At 40.7% G+C, this 12434-nt stretch overlaps 2 protein-coding genes across 3 annotated transcripts in view; both read right to left on the bottom strand.

Annotated features, from left to right (window-relative positions):
* Nucleotides 1–6427, bottom strand: part of LOC114510853 (NLR family apoptosis inhibitory protein) — a 31633-nt gene extending 25206 nt beyond the window's left edge. Inside the window, exons 1-4 of one of the 2 annotated variants that reach the window (XM_028529338.2) lie at nt 5858–6427; nt 4499–4598; nt 1145–1226; nt 162–213 (exon numbers count right to left, since the gene is read on the bottom strand). In XM_028529338.2, the coding sequence (XP_028385139.1) occupies nt 162–213; nt 1145–1226; nt 4499–4598; nt 5858–6425 (802 nt within the window). In that variant the 5' untranslated portion in view covers nt 6426–6427. Of the gene's footprint in view, nt 1–161; nt 214–1144; nt 1227–4498; nt 4599–5857 lie in introns of those variants that run through there. The other variant, XM_036020375.1, reaches the window with a different exon arrangement.
* Nucleotides 6428–9250: 2823 nt separating this feature from the next.
* The window catches only part of LOC114507636 (general transcription factor IIH subunit 2), a 40067-nt gene continuing 36883 nt past the window's right edge, over nt 9251–12434 (bottom strand). Inside the window, exon 16 of the mRNA XM_028525555.2 lies at nt 9251–9334. Coding sequence (XP_028381356.2) covers nt 9315–9334 — 20 coding nt within the window. The 3' untranslated portion in view covers nt 9251–9314. The remainder of the gene's footprint in view (nt 9335–12434) is intronic.

Genomic DNA, 12434 nt, shown 5'->3' with positions numbered 1-12434 from the left:
AGTAACTCCAGAAGACCAGAAATCTTGTGAAAAAAAATTTTTTAATGATTATGGCATTATCAAATGAGGAAGAAAATGGAAGGATTAAAAAAATGATGAGAACAAAAGAAAAACAAAGAAGAAATAAACAAGCAAAGCCTTTGGAAAGTCTAAGTGTTTACCTGATGTCATAGGTAAATCTCTCTTGACCCAGGAATTCACAAAATGTTCTCCCTGAAGGAAATTTAAAAAATTGACTTAGAGTATATACATATCTACCAATGAAAGGTGCAAGAACTCTCCTAACCCAGTTTCATTGGATTGAGTGGCAGGGTTGTTGGAGATCATTCTTTAAATTTTTGTTTCTATTAATGTTGGATTTTTTTTTATGCAGTGCAAAAACAAAACAAAACAGAAAGAACCTGTGAATGTTTATTTACACCTAACAGGAAGCCTTCTGGGGTCACTGTTTCCAGAGGTCGAGCTCCAAAGCTGATTTACAGGTAGATATATCACAGATGTACTTTGACTAATGAGGAAGTATAAGCTACAGAAAGGCAACTGGATCCAGAAGCGTGTTAGGTACTGAGCAGCTGATCTCTCTCTGATAATTGCACTGGATTTCTTTCTCTGAAACACTTCTCCCTCATTTTCAGGTTAAGTTCTCCCTGCAGGGTTCTCATCTTCTGAGTCATGTTAGCCAATCAATTCCCTTTTGTACTTAAGCCAATTTGAATTGGGTTTTCTATCACCTACCACTAGAGAATCCTTACTAATAGTTCTAAAGTAACCAGATAGGAGGCAGTAACTCTGAGGCCTTCTGGGGGAATGATGCCGGGTCCCGATGGCATCAGGCATTCAGATGGGGGCGGCCAAGAGAAGCCAGGGGAGGCGGCCTCAGTCAAAGAGGGAAAAACTATTGGGAAGGCAGACAAACCACACAGAAACCAGCCCTGGAAAAAAGAATTTTAAGCGGTCTTGTTTAGCAAGAAAAGGTAATTTTCTCCATTCTGCCAGATGAGAAATACGGGTAGGAAAGAAGGAAATAAGAAAGTAGAGTCTGTGACCAAAAAAGAAACAAAAATGCCTACCCTCTTCTAATTCAGATATTATTAGGTAATATCAAAAGCCAACCTGAGAGAAAAAAAGTGCTGTTGTACATTACCGTGACACCAACAAATCCCTCATAGCTTTGAATGTACTGGGTAATTTCCTCTGAGGATTTCTTACTTTGAAGAAATTCACATCTACAATTGATAAACACAATTAAAATTTACCCTGATAGCGTGATAAAGATGTCCTATATCTGTATTATTGCAATGATGGTTGCACAAGGAACACCGTTAAAACTTACTGAATTGTATATTTAAACTTGGTGAATTTTATTAAACTTTAAATAAAATTATCAAAAGACTTATTCCAAAACTTACTTAAGAGAATCACCATTATTCTCACATAAGTATTCTTTATTTCTATTAATGACAACCTGAAAATTTTTTAATTAAGTATTTATTTTATCTTTTCTCTTGAAACAAAATATGTAATACAGACTGATTTACAGGAATATATAGACTAGAGTTTTTGTTTATTAAATTAAACTATGATGAATAAATCTAGTTCCTTTAGTTATATGAAAGTTACTGGCAGTAAGGGAAACTGTGTAAAACAATAATATATTTCATCTAGTGAACAAAACACATCACCATTCCTTAAAAAAACAATGGAAATTAATATAGAATTTTTTTAAAGAGTACATGGTGAAATTGTTGGTCATCTTCACACAATACATGATAGTTTGTACAAGAAATTTGTTCCATACAACCTTATAATCCTTATGACAACCTTACAAGCCATATATTACCACCTGCATTTTTACATACAAGACTCAGAGTAACCTGTGTAGGGTCTGCTAGCTGGGAAGCAGTTCTGTGTGCCTCCTCCGCCTCGGCACTCTGCCCTGCCCTTCTTTGCATCAGCAGGCTTTAGCCCCTTCCCTCTTGTGAGGCTGGTCACTGGACTGATATCTTCTCTCCTATGCTTCTTATCTCTCCCTCAGCCCATTGTCAGAGAAGGTATACCAGGGCCACTCCTGACAGGATGTGCCAGTCTGGTTGGTCTAGCCACATGATGGTCTGTGTGAATGGTGTCACTAGGAGTTGTCCAGTATATAACCCAATGGCACTGAGTATGGTGGCCCTGAGTATAAGTAAAGCTCTGAACTGAGACCACAGCTGCAATGGGTGCCCAAGAGCCATGATACTGAGCCAGGGCTGACACTCACCTGATACGTACCAGTATGTTACTTGTCAACCACTATGGTACATGAGTCTGATTGGTTGGGTCTATTCTGATTGGTCAAGGAGCCAGAATGACCTTCAAAATATTTGGCAATCTGGCTTCAAGCATCCCCATAATTGTCTCATCTGCTTGTCTGGAAGAGCTTTCCTCTCCCTTCCCCCCTTCCCCATCTCTCTCTCTCTACCTCTTTCCTTTCTCCCCCTTTGTCCCCTTTCTCCCTCCCACCTGCCCTCTCACTTTTTCTTTTCAACTTCAAAAGAAAAGAACTTTTCTTTTTCATTTCTAAAAAGTTAAACAAAATAGAAGTGAACAAAGTAAAATATGAAAATCTCTCTCCACTTCATATCCTCAGGAATTAAAACCCAGACAGATCTATTGTTTGGTTCATATTTTTTCATAACTTTTTCTATTTATTTTCAAACAAGTCTGTACATAGGTTGAGTGGCTTTATATATTTTTAAGGTCTTACACTACACATTATTTTGCATATTGCTTTTTTCACTTATCATAGACATCTTTCCATTTTTGTGAGCATGGCTATCCATATGCAAGATGACTTATACATATAAATAACCGTCCAGTTATTTTGTGGTTGACTTATGATCCAACCAATAACTTCTTCGCATGTCATAGGTATGTGATGAATATTTGTTAAACAAATAGAATATGAGCCTGATCACATTCCTAGATCTAAGTCTTAGGAAATTTAGGAAGTAGAAAACCACATTAATAATGCCACAAAAACAGGTTCAGCCAAACCTAGAGTGTAGAGAACTTTACAGGGAAGATTACATGGTTTATTTAATGAGTAAGTGACAAGAAAAAGGGAAGGAGGGAATCTATAAATTAAAAATCTTAAGAGACAGATCAACTGAATGTAATATGTGGACTTTGTTTAGATCCTGATTCCAATTGACCAACAGTAAAGAAAGAGAGGGAAGTCAGGGGATTGAACACTGACTCAGATATTTCACAATATGTATTGAGGAATTAATGTTAATCCTTTTTTAGGAGAGATAATATTGTGGTTTTGTTTCTTAAAGATGTTTTAGTATATAACTCTAAAATGTAATTATCAACAAATGACAGTATAAGATGTCTGGGATTGACTTTAATATAATTTCTGGGAAGGGGTGAGTGAGAAATGGATGGAATATAATTTAGCCATGTGCTAATAAGGGTTTATTATACTATTCTCTCTACTTTTGAAATTTTCCATAATGCAAGTTAAAAATTATAAAGGAAATGAATATATATTTGATAGATACAAAGTCATATAGAAAATACTAGTAAACATAGCCCTGGCTGGTGTGACCCAGTGGACTGAGTGCCAGCCTGTGAACTAAAAGGTTACCAGTTCGATTCCCAGTCAGGGCACATACCTGGGTTGCAGGCCAGGTCCCTAGTTAGGGGTGTGTGAGAGGCAACCAATCAATGTTTCTCTCTCACATCAGTGTTTCTTTCTCTCTCTTTTTCCCTCTCTTCCCCCTCTCTAAATATAAATATATAAAATATTTAAAAAGAAAATACTAATAAATAGAGCATTAAAATAATTAAAATGCACATTATTTTTTAAGCAGGGAACTCAAGACCATTGCAACAATCAAAACTCTTGAGTTTTTAAAATAAAATCATGGGGTATGTAATCAGCAGTACATGAAACCATTTGTAATGAAGACTTAAATATTTTACTTTCCAACTTCCTTCTTATGCCATTTATATCATCCCTATGTGAATTATTCTTATTTCTCAATTAGGGCTGATCCTAAAACTTCTACTTAGAAAAATGTGTCTTAGTATTTAGGATAATAAAACAGCATTTAAGAAATTATTTTAAAATTATATGATTCAAAATGCTCATGATGTAATCAGACCTTTCTTGCTTGAATAAATTCTCGAGTGTTCCAGTTTCAGATAGGAAAAGAGTCAAACTTGAAGATGCTTCTCCAGGAAGATGACTCTTGTCTTTAGTTTTGTTTCATCTTTTTTTTAAAAATATTTTATTTATTTATTTTTAGAGAGGGAACAAAGGGAGATAGAGAGAGAGAGAGAAACATCAATGTGCGGTTGGTGGGGGCCGTGGCCTGCAACTCAGGCATGTGCTCTGACTGGGAATCAAACCTGCGACACTTTGGTTCGCAGCACGAGCTCAATCCACTGAGCTACGCCAGCCAGGGCTTGTTTCATCTTTTTAAGGAAAGAGACAGATTTCTCTACTTACTCAGGGAACCACTTGGCATGTTCCTTCCAAGGATCATCTCCATCCTCCCAATTTCCTAAACATCCACCACAGGAAAAACACTGCACAGCATCCCGTTTCCCTACATGTGAAAGAAAACATTTAGATTGCCCAGCAATGAGCAATGGCACCATGGGACAAACCAGAAGGTGTGTTTCTGCGAGTTGACTGCTCTGTGCAGGAGCAAGATGTGCTCCAACATGTCAGTCCATCACACTGTCATCTGGCCGAGTATCCTTCCACAGCCCTGCTGCCCTGCAACCTCGCCCCTCAGCCACAGCCATCCTTCATGTATAGACTCTAAACTGTTTAACTCAATATACCCTCAAGGTGTTCCCAGAGCTGGTGTTTTGCTATTTGAGTTCTCAGAGCCAAAGTAGTGGGGAAACAGAGAAATCCTAGCACTCATTAAGTAAGGCACAGTTAGAAAACCTAAGTTGTAGCTTTGCAATGAAATTTCTGTGGACACTTAGACATGTTTTTAAACTCTTTGAGCCTCAATGAACTCAACTGTAAAATAGCAGGAAAGGGAGAATTTGTTGGATGAGAATTAGTGCTTAACCTAAGTCTAGCTAGCATCAAGTAGGTACTCAGTCAACGGCCACTGTTACTGTTACTACAGTTCTCATTCACATCCATCATAACATTTATGGCATGCCTAGGACAGTGCCAATGAAGCGTGGTTTTCTTAAATGCAGTTTGCCCTTTATAGTAGAGTTAGCCCTAAGATTAAAACCAACCATCCAACAAACAAAAAGCCCCTCCAATATCGCAGCACTTAAAAAAATCAGAAGGTCTTACAGGAACAGCAAAAAGGAAATGGGTAAGGAGACTGGGGTCTGGCTCACCTCCTGGTTTATTTTAAGGACCTTAAGAATGTTGTCAGTATTGTCTAAGGTCCAAATTTAAGGAAAAGTAACTGTTTAATTTTTTAAATATTTTATTTATTTATTTTTAGACAGAGGGGAAGGGAAGGAGAAAGAGAAGGAGAAAAGCATCAGTGTGTGGTTGCCTCTGGCATAATCCCTACGGGGGACCTAGTGTGCAACCCAGCCATGTGCTCTGAGTGGGAATCGAACCTGCCACTCTTTGGTTCATGGGCTGGCACTCAATACACTGAACCACACTAGCCAGGGCTGTTTAGTTTTTTATATATTTGACAAATTAATATGCTGCACGAAACATAAATCTAAAATAAAATTACTGAAGTTGAATGTCAATAAAATAGACCTAATCAAATACATTTAACTAGTGAGTAAAAATTCACAACACAGTGCAACTGAAAAATGAAATCTAAACTTAAAACTCCAGAGAAATACTTCAGAAACGATTTTAAATTACCTGTAAAGACAAAGCCAGCCGCTGAGAGCTCCACTGGGGATGTTGCCTGGGCATAAAATGGCCAGTCTTTGAAGGAGTCCAGTCTGGCCTTCTCTTCCTGGTACTTTGCTCTGTCTCCTCTCAGCTTGTTCTCTGGATTCTTAACTCTTATGTCATACTTGGCAATGTTACCAACATCTTTGCCCAAAAGGAACTCACAATCCGGATGCAATTTCTTGTGTTCTTCTATGGGGAGTTTCTCGAGGCTGGTTTCGAACAGGATGAGGCTGCAGCAGAAGCACTGCAGCCTGTGTTTTACGCCAGTGAGATAGAACCCAGCTGCTGCCATCTCCTGCGGTGTCCATGAGCTGTAGGAGCGGTAGGGCACGAAAGACTTTAGTCTTTTTGCTTCGCTGCGCATTTCTGAGTTAAAGCCTTTCTGTGCTTTTTCTCGTTCTTCCTGCTCCCCTTTTTCCATTTCCTTTGCATATTGAAAAGCATTGATGCCTAGAATAGCAGACAGGTCCAAGAGCAAAGCGTTGTCATGCTGGGAAGTCCTCTCTCCAGTGGCCTCCTCCTGAGTGTCCATCTTCTTTTGGGGGGGGGGGAGGGGGGCTTCGTCCTTTTTTCTTTTTTAGAGAGAGGGGAAGGAAAAAGAGAGGGAGGTGAACATCAGTGTGTGGTGGCCTCTCTGGTGCCCCCTACTGGGGACTCAATCCACAACCCAGGCACACACCCTGACTGGGACTCAAACCCATGACCCTTTGGCTCACAGGCACGGTGCTCAAACCACTGAGCCACATCAGCCAGGGCCTGAGTGGCTGTCTTCTTAGAAGGGAAAGAAAAGCAGGTTAATGGACATTTCCATTGGATTGAGTAGTTCCTGAGATTTTCTTCAACCCTTTTATTCCAATTGTTTCATTTCTTCTGAGTCATAGTGATCTTCTGTTCAGCATTCAGCCCAAGTTGGAGCAAATACGCTAGTAGGTCAGCCTCTCTCACTTCATCCTGCCTGCCCCCACCACAGGTAAGGTCACACATGCAGTCCTAGCAGTTGGAGGCCCTCTCATCGCAGCATCAATCACCACTTACGTCAAAGGCATAAAACAAGGGATACTTCGGTATAGTCATATAACAAGTCCAAAGATGCTTGCTTTTATCCTCAACACTTCAGAAACCTCAAAGGGAGTGTTCCATTTAATGGCCCCAGGTGGAATTAGATGGTTCTACTTTACAAGATGTGTTTTATGTGCCCCCCGCCTTTACCCAGCTCAGCTAATTTGCAATTTCCCCGCATTCCTGCAAAAGTGGCAGTGAACAGAAGGTCCTGATTAACACAAAGCATGCCCTTCATGTCACAGCGCCTAAAGCAAGGAAAAGCGTTTCTTTGTCAATAATGCTTTAAATCTGTTTCAGCAGTGTTTCCTCAAGCTATCGGTCCACAGGTTTTAATTCTCACCTGAGGACACTTTTTTCATTGCTCTTTAGAGAGAAAGAAGCATGGATGTGAGCTAGAAACATCGATTGGTTACCTCCCATATGTGTTCAGACCGGGGACTGGACCTTCAACCTAGGCATGTGCCCTGACCGGGAATCGAACCTGCAACCCTTCGGCTATGGGGTGACTTCACTTTTTGATTGAACACCTCCTCTGTTTCAGTTCTCTTGATGCCCATTCCCTGTAGTGATTCTTCAGCGGTTCTCTATCACAAGGGCGTCTCATTATGACCAGAAGAAATACCTGCCCACCTCTCCTCTGGCCTCACGTCCCTTTCCTTCACAGAAGGAACCAGACCAAGCCTGGTGGTGTTGGCAGCCTAAGGCTTTTTGTAATTACTTTCATTTTTGCCAAAGCAGCCAAAACCAGCCAAGGTACAGTATTCTTGGCTGACTTCCCCTCTATCTGAATTTCTGTTTTAATCCACTTTTAGCTATTTCCTCTGGCTCTGGATTGACCACCTTTAAATTCCATTGCTGTGCTTTCCCTCCCATCAATAGTTATAGTGCTTGAAGGAATTCAAACCAGGAATTCCTCAGCAGCCAGCCTGCCATGCGTGGTTCTAAATCTTTCTCCCACTTTTCATCTTTCCTTCTGTCAATCAAAGCCTTAGCCATCATTTAAATTATAAAGCCAAAAACTGTTTCAATTATCCCATTCACAGCGCTGTCTTCAGCAATTACACAGGGTTGGGTAATTGAAAAAACTCACATGACTCTATATAACATATTTATATAAAACGTGAATGCGCCCTGGCTGGCGTAGCTCCGTGGATTGAGCGCGGGCTGGGAACCAAAGTGTCCCAGGTTCGATTCCCAGCCAGGGTACATTCCTGGGTTGCAGGCCATAACCCCCAGCAACCGCACATTGATGTTTCTCTCTCTCTCTCTCTCTCTCTCTCTCTCTCTCTCTCTCTCTCTCTCTCTCTCTCTCTCCCCCCCTTCCCTCTCTAAAAATAAATAAATAAATAAAATCTAAAAAAAAAAAAACAAAACATGAATGCGAGTAAAGGATCAAATAAAAAAAATTAAAAAGAACAGGCTAACATCAGAGAGTCTCAGATTCCAGGCTCAGTTCCTGGGGCCCTTACTCCATTGCACACGCTGTGCTGCATTTTAGATAATGAACAAACCAGGTATATGCAGGATACCTAGGTCTCAGGAAACCAGTCTCTTCCGAGGAGGGATCTTTTATGCCTTTCTAGTCAGGTGCCCAAAACAAGGCTGTGTGACCAGTCTCAAAAACAGGAAAGCTGGTCCAGGCTGTCTCTGGTCTGTCTCGGACCCTAGCCCAGGACTACATTAGTCACTAGTTAGGACATTCCACCCAGATTTGGTCAAGAGACAGCACCACGGATCCTAGCCTCCCTGGAGACAAATAAGAACAGGGTTGCAACAGACCAGCTGGGAGCAATTTGGCTGGTTCAGTGGTCAGTCTTGCTGATCTGGAGGCCATTTCTGAGGGGGAGAGATATCCAAGACCCTCTCCAGATTTCATGTCCTTTGGCTACAAGAGCTTAGAGTGCCACCTGAGGCAACTACATGGTGGATCAAGGATGTAAACCCAAGTCTGCATGACCACAGTGCCTGTCCTCTTGCCTCCAGAGAAACACAAATAAGAGAAATAAGCCCTGGCTGGTGTGGCTCAGTGGATTGAGCCCCAAACTGAGAACCGAAAGGTCGCTGGTTCAATTCCTGGTCATGGCATATGCCTGGGTTGCTGGCCAGGTCTCTGGTTTGGGGAGGGCAAAAGACAGCCAACTGATGTTTCTGTATCACATTACTGTTTCTCTACCTCTCTTTCTCTCCCCTCCCCCTCTCTGAAAATAAATAGATAAAATGTTTTAAAAAGGGAAAAATAAGAGGGCTCTACCTTCAGGTGTGGAAGGAAAGCAGCTTTGCCAGAGAGAGAGGGTAATTTACTTGCCGAGAGGTTTATCCAGAGTACCGGTCAAATGGAAGGAGAATGCGTGGCCTGAGTTCAAATGCTCGGTGTTTGTCCTTGAATGGGAAGCAATGAAAACGTATCTGAAGAACGAAACTCAAAACAAGTTGCAGTTCACTGCGTGACTTCCAGTAAGTGCTCTAATGTAGTACGTCAAAGAGGCTTAGTCAGGACCCAAAAGGAGTAACACAACTTGCCAAGTCCCACAACAGGAAGTATTTCACTTTCAACAGTTAAGATTGGTTAATGTTTACAGTGCTAGTGTAAGTCTTAGTCCTTGTATGGTGACAGTTTCTATCTTTCTGGTGTCTTTTGGGATTTTCTCTTTTATTCTCGGGGTTATAAAACTTCAAAATGTTGTGTATAGTTTTGGATCTGTCTACATTCATCGTACTGGGCACTCATTCGGCCTCTTCACTCTGATCATATCCACGTCCCATCAGCCCTAGGACATTATCTTCTATGATTTTCTTTGATAATCTCCCACTGTCTGCTATTATCTTTTCACTCTTTCTAGTATTCCCATTATTCAGGTAGGGATTTAACTGACGACCTAAATTCATATTTTTTCCCCTCATCTCTTCTCTCTTAGTGCTCTTGCTCTACTTTCTGTGAGACTGCCTCTCCATCATCTTCCAGCTCTCCAACAGCAATTCTTAATCTCAGCAATTCCACTTTTAACTTCCCACAGCTCTTTATTGTTCTCTGTTTTTTTTTTTAAGATTTATTTATTTATTTTTAGAGAGGGAAGGGAGGGAGAGAGAGAGAAACATGAATGTGCGGTTGCTGGGGGCTGTGGCCTGCAACCCTGGCATGTGCCCTGGCTGGGAATGGAAACTGCGATACTTTGGTTCACAGCCCGAGCTCAATCCACTGAGCTACGCCAGCCAGGGCTCTGTTCTTTATTTTTATGACATCTTATTTTTTTTAACCAACTCAGTCTTTCTCTATGTCTCCTATGATACCATCAAATGACAAAACCAAAGCAAGTTAATAACGAGTTTGATGTCCTTGATTCAAGGGAAAGCAGCCTGTGGATCAGGCGAGGGCAGTACCTCATCCAAAGCAGGGCACTGTCCCTGAGGGATCTGGGGCAGGAGCGAGTTTTATGGAGGAGGGGTGGCAGGAAACAGGGTGGGATTGGCCAGGAGAGCAGAGGTTTCCTGATAGAACCACAGTCCTGTTTTCTAGGGGAAGTAGACTAGCTAAAGCTGAGTTGGAGGATTGTGATTAGTGTGTTAGGTTTCCATGACAGCTGTGTCCCATAAGTGCAGGCTGACTTAGGTTTAGATTTGTGACTTGGGCCAGGCCAGGGGGATGGGCCTCCATTCTGTGGGTCTTGATAAATTAACTTTATCAGTATTAATGTTTAGTTCAGTTGTTGCCTAAATTATGTTTCCTCCAAGGCTATTATCATTTACCTTGGTATTTCTTTTTAACATTGCCAGCGTCCTGAAATGTATACCAATCCTCAGTTTTCAATTTATGTTCAAGTTGTAGGCCATTTAGCCCTGGCTGGGTAACTCAGTAGGTTAGAGCATTGTCCCGAAATGCCAAGGTTGTGGGTTTGATCCCCTGTCAGGGCATACAAGCAGCAACCAATGAATGCATAAATAAGTGAAATAACAAATTGATGTTTTTCTCTCTCTCTCTAAAAAAATCAAAAAAATTTTTAAGTAGGCCATTTAAAAGCTGACTGGTCAGAATTATGGTTAAAAATCTAATTAAAAGCCACATAATTGTGACTTGAACCTAAGCTTTTTATTTTATGGAGGCCAGACTGAGGATCCAGGATTTAGCCTGGAGAAGCCCTAAATGTCAGAGGAACCCCTGAGAAAATGATTTCAAGTTACCTGTAAAGACAGAGCTAGCAGCTGAAAGCACACTTGGGGTGTTCCTGAGCATAATGAAGTTTTTTTTTCATAAGATTTTTTTATTCAATTATCTTTAGAAAGAGGGGAAAGAGAATGGAATAAATACCACTATACCATTTGAGTTTCCACCTTCCAAAATTTGTTAAAATATTCTATGTGCTGGTGGTCCCCTCCTGGTTTCTTAATTTTTTGAGTTTTTACTTCTATTTTTATTTACTATTTTTATTATTATTATTATTAATCCTCACCCAAGGATATTTTTTTTCATTGTTTTTAAAGAGGAAGGGAGAGAAACATTGGTTGCCTGGACCGGGGGCTGTACGCATCCAGACCAGGGATCAAACTCCCACAAGCTGGGCATGCGGCCTAACTGGGAATTGAACCTGTGACTTTTCAGTTACAGAACGATGCTCTAACCAATTTTGCCACACTGGCCAGGGCTCTGGGTTTATACTTTCAAAAATTATTTCAATGTTGTGTATTTATTAAAGTAAGAACTAAAATTTATTTAGATACTACTACTAGCTAGACACAGCTCTAAGCACTTTAGACATGTCCATGTAATACCATTAATAGTCTAAACAAAGCAGCTATTGTTGTTTCCATTTTACGGATGAGGAAACTCAGGCACATAGGAGTTCAGATTAACCAGAGTCTGTACTTTCAACCACTATGTTATGCTGCCATAAAAGCTAGATTTCAAGGAAAGGCAAATGCAGGTATCCCCAAAAACCCATTCCCTCCCCACTTTGGTATTTGAGCAAAATGCTGTTAGCAAAGCTTCTTCTAGCTGTTACCAGTGGCCCTGACATGTCACTTCCTCTGTCTAAGCTTTGGTCAAAAGGTCATTTACCCAGCCAAGAAGCAATCCTTATTAGTTGACCAGGTGTTCACTGGCCCTTCCTACCTATTGCAATGACATGTATGATTGTACGGGGAGAGCGTTCTTTTGAACTATTTTCTGCTGCAACCTCTCCACACTGCTGACCCATCTGACAGTAAGCCTGTTTCCTTCATAAAGCTGCGTGCATCTCTGTACAATACACCCTGCATTTGTTGTACCTTGTAGGTTTTGCTGCCCTTATGACTGGGATCGTTTTTCACTCTCCTATTTTCTAAATATTTACTCATGATACATAAGACTCCTTCTAGTCTATTTTTAATATGACTATAAATCCTCTTAAATTTTCTAAGTAAATATCTGTATTACCTTAATGTTATGGCAGTTTCATCTTTTACGGCCATTTTATTTTCTTGTCTTGTGGCACTGATTTAACATAAT

This window comes from Phyllostomus discolor, chromosome 3 (assembly GCF_004126475.2).
Source record: "Phyllostomus discolor isolate MPI-MPIP mPhyDis1 chromosome 3, mPhyDis1.pri.v3, whole genome shotgun sequence".
Lineage (NCBI taxonomy): Eukaryota > Metazoa > Chordata > Mammalia > Chiroptera > Phyllostomidae > Phyllostomus > Phyllostomus discolor.
This window is presented reverse-complemented; position numbering and strand designations above follow the sequence as displayed.